The sequence below is a fragment of the Pleurodeles waltl genome, chromosome 10 (assembly GCF_031143425.1).
Source record: "Pleurodeles waltl isolate 20211129_DDA chromosome 10, aPleWal1.hap1.20221129, whole genome shotgun sequence".
Taxonomy (NCBI): Eukaryota; Metazoa; Chordata; class Amphibia; order Caudata; family Salamandridae; genus Pleurodeles; species Pleurodeles waltl.
The window spans coordinates 45,573,052-45,589,511 of record NC_090449.1 but is presented as its reverse complement, the minus strand read 5'-3'; the positions used below and the strand labels follow the sequence as shown (position 1 = coordinate 45,589,511).

At 41.9% G+C, this 16,460-nt stretch overlaps 1 protein-coding gene across 5 annotated transcripts in view; it reads right to left on the bottom strand.

Moving 5' to 3' along the window:
• Window positions 1-9,167: 9,167 nt before the first annotated feature.
• The window catches only part of LOC138260694 (uncharacterized), a 34,041-nt gene continuing 26,748 nt past the window's right edge, over window positions 9,168-16,460 (bottom strand). For all 5 annotated transcript variants that reach the window (XM_069209191.1, XM_069209192.1, XM_069209195.1 and 2 more), the window contains one exon: window positions 9,168-10,288. In XM_069209191.1, the coding sequence (XP_069065292.1) occupies window positions 9,326-10,288 (963 nt within the window). In that variant the 3' untranslated portion in view covers window positions 9,168-9,325. The remainder of the gene's footprint in view (window positions 10,289-16,460) is intronic.

Here is a 16,460-nt window from a genome sequence, read left to right as displayed (position 1 = left end):
CTCTCCTAAAGGGGGATGCATGATTCTGCCTTCCTGGGATTGAGATGCTCAATCCCCCAGGGGGCAGAAACCCGTCTGAGGTGGCAGCAGCTGGGGCTGCAGTGGAAACCTCAGAGAGCTGGTTTGGCAGTACTGGGGGTCCATGGTGGAGCACCCAGGGTGCATGGAATTGCTCCCCCCATACCAGATTTGGATTGGGGGTTCAATTTCACAATCTTAGGCACCTCACATGGCGATAAATCTGAGCTACCATTGTGAAGCTGCATATATGTATTGACTTATGTAGTGCACACTTATACTTGTGTCCCCACACTCACGAAGTCTCGGAAATTGGCCCTGGAGAACGTGGGGGCACCTTTTCTAGTGCAAGGGTGCCCTTAGACAGTAACTTTGCACCTAGCCTTCAGTAACTGATGGTTAGACATGTAGGTGACTTATAAGTTACCTGGTGCAGTGAAAAATAGCTGTGAAATAGTGTGAGCAATATTTTACTCAAGCTGCAATGGCAGGCCTGAAGGAGTGTTTTTATGAGCTCCTCATGCGTGGCAAAAGAAGTGCTGCAGCCCATAAGAATCTCCTGGAACCCCAATGCCCTGGGTACATACACTAAGGACTTTGGGGGGGGGGGGGGGGGGGGGGGGGGGGGGGGAAACCAGTGTGTCAATTGGAATTGATATATGAAGTCACTAAACTATGGTGACAAATTTGGTACACAGAGCATAAGCACTGTAACTCTGGTTAGAAAACCAGTGACAGTCAAGCATACTGGGACCTCAAACTATGAGCACTGGGGTCCTGGCTAGCAGGATCCCAGTGAGACAGTAAAAACACACTGTCAAACAGGCCAAACATGGGGGAACCATGCTAGCAAGAGGCCGCTTTCTCACACAGGACAACAGAGCAGATAGGCAGTCTTTGTAGGAAAAAGCAGGGCAGTAGAGTAGTCTTGAGTTGCCCACATATCATCTGAAGAATGGGTCAAAGGGTCCCCTTTTTCCACCTGCTGCTTACTATGAAGTGCAAGAATCTTCTGGAGTTCCCCCCTTATGAAGTACCTGGAATTCCCTGTCTTCCTGCACTAGTCTCAGTCTATCTGGGGGCACAAAAGGCCAGTGTGAAGTGGGGCACTCATTTTGAAGTACAAATGTGGCAGATGTTAGCTACACCCATTCATCCTGTCAGAGATGGCCCATCCTGCCAATAACCAGACTTGTGTGGCATAAAAGCCACCTACACCTAGTCATCCGATGCAGGACATCGGCACTAAAATGGTTATGGCAGAAAACGCCATCTTTGTAAAAGTTGCATTTTTTTGAATTGTGACTTAAAATTGGACTTTACCATTAAAGAGGGTTTTAAATTACAACTCCTCAGTTCCACAAAGGCACTCATAGGAAGTATGAACCTTCCCCTCCCACCCCCCCCCTCCCCCCCCACAACCAGGCACATTCTAGGCAAATTGTTAAGTGCTCTCTGGACCCCGTACAGGTGATTACGACCCGTAACTAAGACTCTGGCTGTTAAGGATTGCTTTAAATCACGTTTTAAAAATCACTCCACAACACTATTTCCGTCAGGATTAAATGGAGACAAGTACTGGAGTTGGACCCCCAACTAAGCCATGGCGTCCCTGAATGCCCTTAAGGCGAAAGCAGGGCCCTGGTCAGAGTGGAATGCCGCAACTGCATATGTACTGATAAAGACTCGCAAATCAGTATTAACAGTCTGAGCGTCAGCCGAGCATTGTGGCCACACCCATTGAAATCTGCAGCAGGAGTCAACAGTGATGTGCTGTCCGGTGTTAGGTGACCGCAATGGTTCAAGTACACACATTGAAAAGGCTTGTTGGAAATTAAGAGGGGTGTCTGCAGTGGGCGCTTAGCAGTGGAAGCTTTAATTTGTTGGCAGATGTCACAACAAAGGACAAACTGCTTGGCCTCTTTGTATAGGCCAGGCCACTAATAACAGGCTTGCAACAATGATATTGTAGCTGCCACACCAGCATGGGCAGAAGCTACCCCCTCATGTGCTGCTTTAATCAACTCTGGTCTTATCTATTTGTTGGGAGTATCTCAAACCCCTACGACTGGTATCTTAACCTCAGCGTTAAGGCATCTTCCCATTCAGTAGAAATATGTAGCAGGACATGCTTTTGGATAGGGCGTACCTTCAGCCGTAGCTTTCCTAGCAGCACATATGTCTTTGTCCAGTTTCGCACCCAAGTGGGTTATTGCAGCAATAGTGGCCGTAGATACTGCTTACTTTGCAGCTTCATCAGCCAGTGTATTTCCAGCAGCGTGTATTCCAACACACTGGTGTGCAAGTGTATGTACAACATGGACATTTGTAAGCGTTTCCTTTAGATCCACTATTTTCCCCCCACAGAAGTCTGTGTTTAGAGTCTATGAACCCATTCTGGCACCAGTAATGTAGGTATTCACTGATGGACTGGACATGGTAGTATGAATCAAACAATCAGCGTCAGTTCTGCAGGATCCATATGTTCCAGTGCTATCACCAGAGCCTTTAGCTCTGCTAGTTTCTCTCTGCAATCCCCTAGGGTTTGCGTGTATATATGTTGGGGACAAAATGTATTATCCTCCATGTAGCCACTTACTACTGCACAAGCAGCGGAGTATTGATGCTTTGTGCAAATTGCAGATTGCGCTGAGCCATCGGTGTACATGACTTATATTGATCAATAGGCAGTGTATTTGCATGAACTGGGTATACTAGTTCATATTGCAAAAATTCTTGAGTTTGTAATTTTGGGTCAAAGATGTAATCTATATCAGTGGCAGTCAAAGATGTGGCCCATTGTATCCAACGTGGATGTAATGCTTTAGCTTTTGGAACGCTAGCTTTGGTGACAGCCACAAGGGCTGGAAATGAAGAACCCACAAAGTGTTTTTCCTGGGCTAGAGGTCTCTTTAATAACAGTCATCTGTACAGCAGTGCGAACTTTCTCAGTGGGAGCAAAGCGTTGTTTTGCTGCAGAGTACAAATGGGATTTGTACCCAATTGGTACGTTCTCAACCTCATTAAAGGTTACATAGGGGAAACCAACGGCACCAGCAATTACTCCGATGACCAAATGTGTTTTGTTGTCCCTTGTGTGTAAATGTGCTGCAAGCATGTCTGTTTGCAGGTCTGAGAATGCATGGGTGTTCAACTGTTCAAATTTTACTTGAAAAGTCGGGACGTATTAAGTCATAATGGTTTTATGCGTGTTGCATAAAAAAGGAATGCAAGTTCTGGCAAAATTTTGGAAACCCAATAGAGATTGGAGTTTACACAAAAAAAAAAAAAAAAAAAAAAAAAAAAAAAAAAGTGTTTGGAGGTTGTAATTGTGCGCATTTTTGCAAGAATTGTGGCGCTAGGTTCTCCTTCACTCGATAGCTCATATCCCAGAAACAGGACACTGAGGAAGGCTATTTTTTTTTTTTGTAAGTTTAATTTGTAGCCAAATTCAGCAAATCCCACAACAATGCGGGCCACGCGTCTTAAATTTTGAAGCAATTCATCATCCGTGAGATAGATATCATCTACATAGGACAATGCTTCAGGATTAATGTCATGCAAAATTGCAGTCACACGAGCTGCGAACAGTCCTGGACTTTCTCTTACCCCTGGGGTAAAGAACAGATTTTTTTCTGTGAGCCTAGTGCGCTGAAACTGGTTAAGTCTTTCTCAGGCGCTAAATTCTGGCAGAAAAAAAAAACATTGGAAAAATCCAGTGTTTTGTATTTTTCTTTTTTTACGTACTATGTTGTTCATCAGTGCTGTGCTATGTGAGTTTTGTATAGCATATGTGTGTGTATGACTGTTTAAATGTCTGTAGTCTAAGACTATTCTGTATGAATGGTCCGGTTTAGCTACTGGGAATAAAGTATTATTCATTGGGCCCTCTCACGTGTGCTTTAACATCATGTTTTATTGGATACTGGGGTTGGGGTGGATTTTTAATAGGAATTACATGGTAGGGGGACACTGTACCCATCCTACATGGTTGCGATGTAACGCGAGTGCCTGCGCCAATGTCCAATCAATGGCATAGGATTCTGCAAGTTCCTCCGGAACAAGGGGTGAGAAAGAAGGTTTAATAACATCTTCCCCATATGAGCAGGTACAGACAAATTCAGGTAGCCAGCCCTGTTCGGCCAACAAATCATATCATATTATATATATATATATATATATATATATATATATATATATAAATAAATCATGCAATCCCAAAAGATTGGAGACGCACATATCTGCAGTTTCTACTTGTAGAAAGTCATCAGTTGCTTTCACCTCCAGATGCTCTAGAAGACTCCGGCGAACTATTGTGACCTCCGTCTCACTGTCTAGCAACGCTAGTGCCTACTTCCTGCTCCTCAAGCGGTCCCTCTTCTTGAGTGGCATGTCGAACTGCGACACTTTTTTCCTTTTTAAATTGGGGTTTTTGTTGAAGAGGTTTCTCAACCTTTTTAACAGAAAGCTCTGTTGAGCGTTGAGTCCTGTCTGTTTCACGTACTCCGTTCTTCGCTCTGACCGCCCACCTCTCACTGCGTTTTTCCGATAAGTCCCGAAAGGAACGAGATTGGCGTGTATCAGTATATTGATATCCGTCAGGGTTTTTTATATTATCTCCATTTCTGAGATTATATTTATTCTGTGGGGTCTCCGTGCGCAGATTCTCCCCTTTCTTTTTTTTTAGGAGTTTTTTTTTTTTGTCCCAACGTTTATTACCCTCAGACGCTTGCGTGCTAAAATCTTTATTAGATTACCTTGGAATTGTGGTTTGGTTGGTCTGGCCCCCAGACTCTTAACCAATACTAGAATACATCTCTGCAATAATCTTTGGCAGCACACATTCTCGATACTGTTGAGAAACAACCCAGAGTGCACTGCTAGTGAGACTGCTTCCCCTTTCTGGTTACTCAAAATAATTGAGGATACTGTGACAAATCAGCCCATTAATTGCATCCCCAAGTCTAGGGCCGGGACAGCCCTGTATTCATCTTGAATCTGTTTCAACACTTCCGGTGAGTTGGCAAGTGTTGGTGTACCATGTGCAAGTAGTATAGAGCACGGCAAATATCATGCCCCATGTATTACAGTTATCTACTGTGGGAACCATCCCAAATGGTAAGCACATTGTTAATATTCGGTGTTTATCCTGAAGTCCCGTATGGGGAAATACTGCTTTCAGTGCATTTATTTTTTGGATTAACCAAAACAGAATTTATTCTCATTTGGCGGGTACCTTGCCCATGATTGAATGTACATTTGCAGGGTTAATGTCTGGTGTCACTGCATGTGGTTGCACTGGAGCAGCATGTGTTGGGTTTGTATTTAATGTTCGCATTACAAACTGTAATAGTCTTCTGTATATCACAGTCAACTCAGTATACAGGCAACGGACTTCAGCTACTGCTAGGTTAGCTACAGTGGAGTGAGGTGTATAGTTGGACACTAAAGGCCAGGTAGGACCATTATGATTTGTAGGATCTAACCAAAATGGTAATATTGTGTGGGGAAGGGTGCCATCAAGCCAATTATTAATGTTCTTGATAAGAACAAGGTAGTTCTTAATATGAATATGCTCTGTATTGTCCAGGTACGTTTGCAAGTGTATAGTGATGAAATGTGTTTGTGTTCACATCAACTGCTGGAAATGTGACCCAAGAATAGAAAAGTTATGTTCTATAAGCTGCATGTGCATCCACCACAAATGTGACTGGAACCCCCCCCCCCCCCCCCCCCCCCCCAGGCTGTTAGCCTATTTGCCAATGAATGTGTTGTCAGGGGTTGTCTCATTGACTGAAATTTCTACCTGTTGCGGATACGCCATATTAAAATGGTAAATATGTTCAGAGATACACACCAAATGGGGATTTTCCTTTTGGTGTTCAAGTTTGAACAATCTCCAGCATCAAATAGGTGTTCCCTATTTAGCTGATGAGGAATAGTACAGGGGTGTGTTCGTACATAGCGAGACAGATACACAGGAGGACCAGAAAATTAGAGCCTGATCAAACGTTGGTGGCGCCATGTCTCGAAGGCTCTCATTCTAATAAGACTACTGGATTTTTGAGCGGCAAAATCGCCTGCAGTGTGGGAGACAGACCTACTACAGGCGACACCCGTCTCTCCAATCTGGGTTTTGCTCCAGCTAACTAGCAGTACCCAAGGGCAACTGATTTCTCAGGGAAACTGTGGTCACTCAGGTCTCATCCATTTCTCTCAGTTACATTAGTCTCACATACACAATGTGAAACAGAGGCAGTATATGTTTCAATAAGGTTTTAATGGAGACTACATCTTAGATAGCAAAGCATGTGCTGTAATAACCAGGACGATACAGCATGACAAGATTAAAATTGTGACATGGAGAGTCAAGCAAAAAAATAACGCTACCATATGGTCACTAGACTCTAATGGACGAATTCCTACCTAGGCTATAATACCTAGGCTATAATACCTAGGCTATAATAGAGCACAGCATGTTAAGCTCTAGTTCTGCCCTTCAGGTTCCCCTGGGAAGACATCATCCCCCATACCTGAGCAAAGGCCTAAAGTCTGCATAAGCAGCTGTAGCAAAGTGTTTGGCAATCAGCATAGTCGTGGTTCTCTGGCTGGAATCTCCCTCTAAAGTGTAAGGGACAGGGAAGTGTTTTTTATAATATAACAGCTGATGTTCTGAGAAAATGTCCCATGTAAGGATGTGTGTTTTTCTATGCATGTCAGAGACAAAACTTGTACCATGTTCACTGGCAACTTATCTTACTGTAGCCTTGAAAGAAGTACAGAGTGAACAAGAATATCTTGTTTGAGAACGTAGTGCTGGCCTAGGCAAAAACAGCTAGATCGAGAGAAATAGAACAAGACCGCAAAAGTGGCTATTGTAAGAATAATAAAATTAAGCTGAATAAAATATACCTAGGTTAAAGTGCCCAGCAGCAGGCCTAATATGCTAAAATAACGTGCATGGAGCTATAACTAAAACGGCTACACAACACCAAACATGACTTTCGTAACTGTTCCTATATAACTGTTAGTATATAACTATAAAAAAGGTAATCCAACTCTCCTATGGGATAGGTAGACCTTTTAGTCATGAACAAAATGTTTAGGTTTCACTACCAGGACATGTAAAAAAAAAAAAAAAAAAAAAAAAAAAAAAAACTTAAGTACATGTCCAATTTTTTTAAAATATAATACACCTGCACTATGCAAATGTTAAGGGACTTCCCAGGTATGACATGGATTAAAAAGGAATTTTAAATCTCGTAAAAAAAATTTAAAAAAAAAATAATACAAAAACCAAACATTTAGCAACGTAGAAATGGCAATTAAAAAAAACTGCACATGCAGGCTGCATTGGCAGGCCTGAGAGAGGTTTAAAATGATTACTTAAGTAGGTGGCACAATGAATGCTGTAAGCCCACTAGTAATACTTAATTTGCAAGACCTGGATACCTGTAGAACCACTTTACTGGGGACTTATAAATTAAGTGCCATTTGGGAATCAGCTAATTTACCATATTTAAAGCAGATAGCACAAGCACTTTACCACTGCTAAGCCATGCTAGAGTCCGAAAGCCAACAAAAATGTGTTCAGAAAACAGGTGGGATGAAGGCAATAAGTCTGAGGGGGACTCTGCAGAGAGGGATAATTCAAGCACTGGTAACAGTCTATAGGAAATGTTACATAAAACAATGAGGAATACAGGGTGTAGGAATTACATGTCTCCCATGCTAATTGGCAGTATATTCTGTTTTGGGGGAAGCACAAACTCAGGATTTAAAAATGTACCACAATGGTTGGCTTTACTAATAATGTATTTGTATCCAAACAAACCCTCTTTAGTAACATCAGGATAAAGGACTGGGGAAGAAAATGTATTATTCTAACCTATACCATGTAATTTGATAACAGATCATAATCACTGCGCTTGTGAACTTCAAGTAACAAAAAGGATCTTCGTGACAAAAGAAGTAACCCACTGAGCTAGCCACATACAATATATTCTGATGTGCATGGTACACATTCTTTGCAGCAGGCATATTAAACCTTTTGCCAAGTTAAAAAAAAAAAAAAGCCATTAGACAAAACGGACTACTCTCCAGCAGGAACATTCCTCACCAGAGGAACCTTGACATTTTAATTGTCGTCTAAAAACTGCTGACACACAAGGAAGTCTGCAGCAGGTACTTTTAAACCCTTAAGTTAATTCTAACACAGGTCCCAACCCACAGCTGAGCAACAAGTGCTGCTGCACTAGATGCGCCACCATAAATCAGCCCTGGTTGGATTTAATCAAATTAGGAAACACTATGCTAGAACATAGGAGACAAGTAACTAACAGAGCGACTTGTGCAATGGCAAGTTTTAGGATATGCTTTCTGCCTACGTGGAGAAGCTTCAAGACCACATTTTAATCGGCCAATCATAGATAGTCATTGAAGCAGTTTTGTTTTAGGTTAAAATGGACTTTGTGGAGTACGAAAAGAGTTACAAATTAAGTTGTGCTCCAACTCCCATACCAGGATATACAGCGACTTCATAAGCAGTTGATGCAGTCATTGAAACAGCAGTATGCATGTCCACAGATTAGGGTACCAAAAATAAATTAGTCATTTCTGAAGGTTTACTTACAGGACTTAATGCCCCAAACACCAACAATAATTACTGCCATCCATGCATGCATACTCCCGATTACAGCTCTCTCATCTTACATTTACAAAATAAGATCGGAGACCTGCAGAGGAATGAGACTGACTACTTTGTAAGTTCTCAAACCTCAGTTCCTAAAAGTTAAAATTGCTTTATACCCATTTCATTGTTTTTCTACAGTGGAGAGAAGAGTAAGAACATTTGAGGTTCTGGGATACTTGTGCTTTAAGAAGGGAACACATTCCTTTTAAATGAAATACTGGAGAAGCGGGCACTGTACAAACAACATGTCCAAATTGCAGCAATTCACAATCTAGTGCATCCCTTCCACACATACAGATGTTCAAGATCTGTACATTAAAGTAAACAAAGGGGGGGGGGGGTGATAATTTCAAGAATATTGATACATTCTACAGACCACATGATTTACAGTTAGGGATTCTGTTTATAGGATGGCTGGGTTATAGGGCCAGTATCACACAGCCCAAGAGACATTGGATAATTTTGTCCAGCTTTATTGGTTACAGTAGAAAACACGGTGACATAAAATCATGCTTTTTCAACTTGGTTACAGTACATAACATGTTACATAGATAATTAAGAATGGCAGTCCGCCATGTGGTGCTATGAGAGAAGGCTTTGTGCAGCTCTTTGATTTTACAGGATGTTACAGGGGTTCTCATCCCTTAGATCTTCTTGCTTGACCTCCAGAGTGATATTGTCATACACCAGGCCCTTCCATTTGCCATTCTCATGGGTGATCACATAGTTACCATCTGACCTCACCTTTTTCACAGTGGCCGTGAATGGAACCTCTGCATTCTCTTGCTTGGACACCACCAGGTGGGCTGTGGCTCTCCTGTTCGGAAGCACATTCACAGTGGCAGACCTTTCTTCACGGATGTTCCGTCTGAAAGAAGAAGTCTTCTGGTATGTGCCATTGTAGGAAACTGTGCCTTCGATTCCCAGCAGAGTGAAGTTGAAGGTAGTCTTGGAATCCATACCCCAAGCCCTGGACCAGGTGGTAGTGTCCACAGTCTTCATCTCCCAGGTTAAATTAAAGACATGGTTCTGGGGCATCTCTGTTCGGTTGACAAAGTATTCCTTCTTTACAATGCATGGCTGACATTTGATCTTGGAAAGGCTGCCTAGCTCCACTGTAGTTATTTCAAATGCTGGACACAACAGATCTCCAAGCACAAGCCGGAAACGGCAGCACTCATCTGGGTTGGGTCGGGAAGGCTCAATATAATGGTAGCGATTGAACACGCGGCAGAGAAACATACCATTAGCTGCCTTGAGGGCTACCTTGTCATCTTCATAGTAGGGCTCAAATTCACATAACGCATCTGCTGCGGGGCAGTTCGGCTCAAGAAAGCAGACACCATTGGGTGGGACAGAGCTCAGATACAAGCCTCTGTAGTCCTGCAAAAGAACCTTGCCAGAGGGCACCAGGGACAGCTGGAACTTGCAGGAGGGATCTTTCTGCTCCACTGTATGGATAACACTGCAGCATGAATCACCGTTGCAGCTCATGTACATGTCATTGTCAGTTATGAAAGCTGCCCCTTCCTCAGTATCCAGGAATACTTCCAGAGCACCTAGACCCCTTGTCATCACCTGAAAAAAATAACAGAATTAGGAGAACATCAGCTTACACCCTGTTTAAGTCATTGAAGTCCACTTATACTCTTTCCATAGTCCCAAAAGATCCCAATGGCATCAAGTGAAAAATGCATTTGTGGGCAGCAGTTCAAGCCCAAGCAGTGTCGTTGCCTTTGTGTGTGCCCCACCACTGCAGCTGCTGAAATGTGCAAAGAGGCAATAGAGCAACAAAACACACTGCACCTTGCTACAACAAATGTATTGATCAACCTACATTTAATGCAAATTAGTGTTTGAGAAACATTTACATTTCTCTTCCCAGGACTGTGTGTAAAGGTTTATCTACATGCACACACAACATATACAAAACATCCATAAAATGTTTGATCTAAAGTATTTATACATACACACTAAAATAAAACTGAAAGTCAAAGCTTAGTTATAGTTAGGAAAAATGTACTTTCCCCTATACAAACCAACCAAGTTTAAACTACATGAACTAACTTTTCAAATACAATTGATCCACCACCTTCAAAAAATGTTTTAGGTAGCGGACCTGGTTACATACTCTTTTCAGCTCACTAACCAAACACTACCTTTAACTCACCACTTTATCGTGCACTGTATTGTGACTAATAAGGTCATTTGAGACAGTAAGAGTTAGGAATGCTATGATTTTACACGTGTAAAGTGATGTAGTATGCAAGGGTATAAACAGTTAATGGAAGAAAGAATGCAGTATGATTAGTGTAGTGTGCTGAGTGAGGTGACAAGACTGTTCAGAGGTGCACAACAGTAATTTGAAGATGGTGCATAAGTGAAGTTATAAATTATAACTTTACAATGTGTAATGTTTGTGTATTTTAAGTTGGGTTTCTATACAAAAAAAAAAAAAAAAAAAAAAAAATTATATATTATATATATATATATTTTTACCTATAAACATGGCCACTGAAATTATGTTCAGCCACTGCGATTTTCACAGGACTATAGATCTGCTGCATTTGCAACACAATTCATCTGCCACAATCTGCAGATTTTAACAAACACATTTGTTTTTCTACCTCAAATGGTTCAGAAGTTAAAAAAAAAAAATAAAGAAAAAAAAAAAAAAATTGTATGACATGTTGCCATGCTGGACTGGTGGCCCTTTGGTTGCTTAGAGCTATATTTGTGTGTTAAACTGGTACCAATGAAGTGCAACCAGTGTCTAGAGAAACTATTACAAAACATGCCACAATTTTCTGTATAATTTGTCTTTTCTTACCACATAATTTACTCAGCCCTGCCACATAGTCTGGCCCTCTCCTGCCGCATACTTTTAGTGGCCCCAACTATAGATTATCTGATTTGTTTTTCTTCATTGCATGCTAATGGTTATTTTTAGAAAAGCGTGTTTCAGATCGCTGTGTGGAGTGCCATTGACCAGAGTGCCAAAGTGGAGTGTAGTACAGTGTTGTAGTGTGTAGTGCCAGAGTGGAGTATTGCAGAGTGGAATATAGTGGCGTTGAGTAGAGGTGTAGCATACAGTGGAATAAAGTGTTATATAATAGAGAGGCATGGTGTGTCATATTGTGGAGTATCCTAGAGTGAGCAGTGTTGTACAGTAAAGTGGTGTGTCCGTGTAGCTGAGTTTTGTACAGTGGAGCATCGTTAACTGCAGTATCAGGAAATGGAGTGTCAGAATGGAGTGTCCTAGAGAGGCATAAAGTGCAGAAGAGAGTTGTAGAGTGTAGTGGCATACAGTGGAGTGGTGGAGTCTCATACAGTGCAGTGTTGTAGCGTGGAGAACCATTATTTGTGAGAACAGTTCATGGTAGAGTAGATGTTTATAGTTAGTGTTGCCTGCTTAGTGAGCTGAAAGTATGTAATAAGGTCCGCTACTCATAACTTTGATTTACAATTTATCCACCACCTTCAACGTAATACAGGTTTATGATTTCAACGTTGTGTAGTTTAACCTTGGTTGTATAGGGAAAATACATTTTCCTAATTATAACTAGGCTTCAACCTACCTTGGGTTGTTTCACTCCCCCCACCCTTCATTGAATTTACTTTTTTGTAATAAAAATCTGTTTCAAATTGTAGAGCCCAGTGTTGCAAGTGGAGAGTTATGTGGAGTGCCATATAATACAGTGGAGGAAAGTGATGTAAAGGTTTGTCACAGACTAGAGTATTGTAGATTGGAATAGAGTATCAGTGTATGAAAGTGCTATTTAGTGTAGTAGCACAGTGTCATGGTAGCGTCAATTAGCGTAGATTAGAGCAGCGAGTTGTACAGTGGAATGGCGGGTTTAACAGTAGAGTGTAGTAGATTGTGGAGTAGAGTTTCAGATTGAATAGGGTGAAGTAGAGTGTCAGAGTGGTGTATAGTCAAGTGGAGTGTTACAGTACAGTGGAGGAGAGTAAGAGTGGGATGCCATATTATATAGTGATGTGAGGTATCAGAATGGTTGAGTGGTGTGTTGCCTAGTGTAAGAGGATTGGCAGAGTGGAACAAGGTCCTACCGTTGCATAACGTGTATTACAGTGTTGTAGAGTGGCATAAAGTGGAGCAGCATTGAGCAGAGTATAGTACAATGCCATAGAGTGACAAAGTGTAGTATAGTGGAGTACAGTAGAAGGGAATATACTGGAGTGGGCAAATGTAAAGTGTCAGAGTGGAGTGGTGAAGACTATAGCAGTGAGGAGCAGAGTAGCATACAGTAGAGTCAAGTGTCATAAATTGGAGTACCATGTAGTGTGAGGTGGGGGGGGGGAAGGGGTGGAACAGTATTGGAAAGTGATGTAGAGTGACACTATCTAGTTTATTTTTAAAGAACGGAGTGGCATACAGTGAAGTGGAGTACTGTGTCACACTGGAGTGAGGTGCAGTGGCATACAAAAAGAGTTGAATACAACGTCATAAAGTGGAGTAATAGTACAGTGTTTTACAGAGGAGTGAAGAGGTAGACTTGAGTACAGTGTCCGAGAGGGGTATACAAAGTAGTAGAGTGGAAGTGCACAGAGTAGTGTTGAAACAGTGGCGCTGCAGAGTGGATTGCTGTGTAGTACCATAGTGTGAGGTAAAATCTTACAGTGCAGGAGTCAAGTGTAGTGGTGTAATGTATTGTGGAATAAAGTACAATAGCATGCATTGGTGTGTCGTAGAGTAGCATGGAGTGTACTGGCATATCATAGGTAGGAAACCCATGAGCTGGAGTGGGGTCTCGTACAGTAGAGTGCTGTGTTGTACAGAAATATTGTATAAGGGAATCTAGTGTTGTACATTGGAGTATACGGGTATGGAGTGGAGTATAAAGTGGGACAATGGGGTGTAAAGGAATAGAGTGGAATAAAAGGTTAGAGTGCTATCAAGTGTTGTAGACTTTTATAGAATGGAGTTATATTATTGAGTGGATTTATATTATTGAGTGGAGAAGAGCGCCATACAATTGAGCATCAGAGTGAAGTGGCATACACTGCAGTGGCTTAAGTGTGGATTAGTGTAAAGTGGAGTAGTATACAGTGTAATAACGTAAAGTAAGGTACAGTGGATTAGCAGAGTGGGGTGGCATACACTGAAGTGGTGTAATGTAGAGTCAAGGAAAACGGTTATAAACTGGAGTGATGTCTCATACAGTAGATTGCTGGAAACTGTTGTAATGTGGACTAGTGTTGTACAGTAGAATATTGGCATAGATTTGAGTGCAAATTTGGACACTGGAGTATAAAGGATAGAGTACAGTCCAGTAGAGTGGCACAGAATGCAGTAGAGCAGAGGTACATTGAGTGGAGAAGATTATACTGGAGTGGCGGTGCAGTCAAGGTCAATAAAGGGGAATAGTGTAGAGTGAAGTAGCGTAGACTGGAGTTGCACTATAATGGAACACCATACATTAGAAAGGCAAAGATTGAAGTTGCGTACAGGATAATAGCTTAGAATGCAGTGGTGTACAGTGGAACAGTGTAGTGCAGTAAAGTAGAATGGCAGAGTGGAATAGCACATAATGGAGTGGCTACAGTGGAACAACATATGGATGTATGTGAAATATAGCAGCAATGTACATAATGGTGTACGAAGGAACACAAAACAGCAAATTGTGATGCCTTGCATTTCTCCAGCTTTACCAGTCAATAAAGACCCATGCATGGTGGCGTGCATTCCTTTGTAAATCCGACTTAAGTATTGCATTGCCCATGTGACACCATGAGTGATGCAAGTGTGCCACAATCCAATAATACAGCTATGCCTTTGTTTTGGGCCATGGTATACCGTCATAACTTTCCGGTATACTGTGGTACATGGCAGTGCCGAGCCAGTACATAATTGGGCAATGATTGTTTGAGAATGAAAAGAATACCATATTGTTTTTGCTACGACTTCGCTGTGTTCAATGTTAAGGCCTTAGATACTGATAAGTAGTAAGTCCCTACCTATTATCACTTTAATAATGTTTTTAACTAGATTTACAGCCATGCACTGTGGTAGTGTCAAAATTGTGAAATTCCACAAAAGTACACAGTGGTGACAGATACCAACTAGTTTAATTGCTTTATTGTTAGATGCAACAGCCTTAGGGTGGCTTTTCCCATCCTTTTTGCCTACCTCCTCCACTTTTCTGATCGCTTTTTCCACCACTAACCAGTCCTAATGCGCTCTCTCCCCTAAAAAACTAGTAACATTGGCTTATCCCTATTTGGCATATTTAATTTATTCACAAGTCCCTAGTGAAGTACACTACCTGTGCCTGAGGCCCATAAATTAAATGCTACTTGTGGACCTGCAGCAGTAGTTGTGCCACCCACTTAAGTAGCTCCATAAGTATGTCTCAGGCCTGCCATTGCAGAGCCTGTGTGCGCAGTTTACATTGCCATGTCGATCTGGCAACATAACCCTTTTGCCAGGCCCAAACCTTCCTTTAACATACAAGGCACCCCTGAAGTGAGGGCAGGGTACAATGCATTTAAAAGACATGATGTACTTTTAAGCTTTCTATGCTTTGGGAGTGAAGACTCGCAGGGTTGTTTTTCACTATAGCAAGTCCGGTCTTTCCCATAGAAAACGGATTACTTTTTTACAACGTACAAGTGTAATTCACAATCTGGAAGTGGTAAACCTTTCAAGTTTGGTGTCTCTGGAATCACAATTTAAAATTACAAAATATGGTAAAGTTGGATTTTAAATTGTAATTCTGAAAACATCACTATTTCTGACAATTAGCTATTTGGTTGCTGCTGCCTGTCTCTGATCACTTGGCTGGGTGACAGCTATGCTTATTGTATTCCCCCTAGACAGCCACACATAATGAGAGCTTAGGAGTGACTTGATGTACCCTCCTGAGAGGAAGGAATGGAGGAGCGGTGCACAGCCACACTTGAAACTTACTAAGCTGTCCTGTCCCCGCACAAAGGGCTGCCTAACCCCCTGTAGTGTGTCTGGAGCCTGGGCAGGAGGGTAATTCAAAGGCCTGTCTTTGAAGTCTCCCCCACAAGTGAGGGACAGGTGGGGCCAGTAAACTGGACCAGTCGCCCAAAAGGGAAGATAGACTTCTCCTATGGAAGTAATGACTGGGTTGGGGGCAGGCAGGATGGGGAAGAAATCAGATACACTCTCTCCATTACCAACAATACCACTTAGAGTATATGTTAGCCAAAGAATTAACACCTGGTCCTTCTCTCAAGTCAGAAGAATTGTGCGCCATCTTGAATTCAGGCAAATAACTAGACTGCCTGCATGCATTGTATTAGCACAATGTGTAACAATTGTCCACTGATTGCCATGCATACACGTGGACACCAGGGCTGATGAAAGCCCAGGACTTTTGTAAGGACTGAAACCGGTCAAAGGCTTAGATGAAGGTTTTAGGACTATAATATCCCAGAGAACCCACCTTTTACTTTTAATCTACACTCACTTACAATCAAGAAAGAGAAACATTTGTAAAAGTGAGATATTTTTAATCTTTAGACCCCAATTAAGACTTATCAAGTGCTCCCGGACTCCTGGTAGCCTCTAGAGGCTGGGGTGGACCAGATGAAGCATGCCGCTATTAGAGTGGTGAGGGTCATATATAAAAGAAAAAAAAAAATCTTATTTTGCATTTCTGTTTGGGCTCTTAAGAGAAGGACCAGGAATTATTCTTGGAAATGAAATGCTCAAAGTGCTACTGTAGCTGGCTGGCCTCCTAATCTGAAGTCTCAGGAA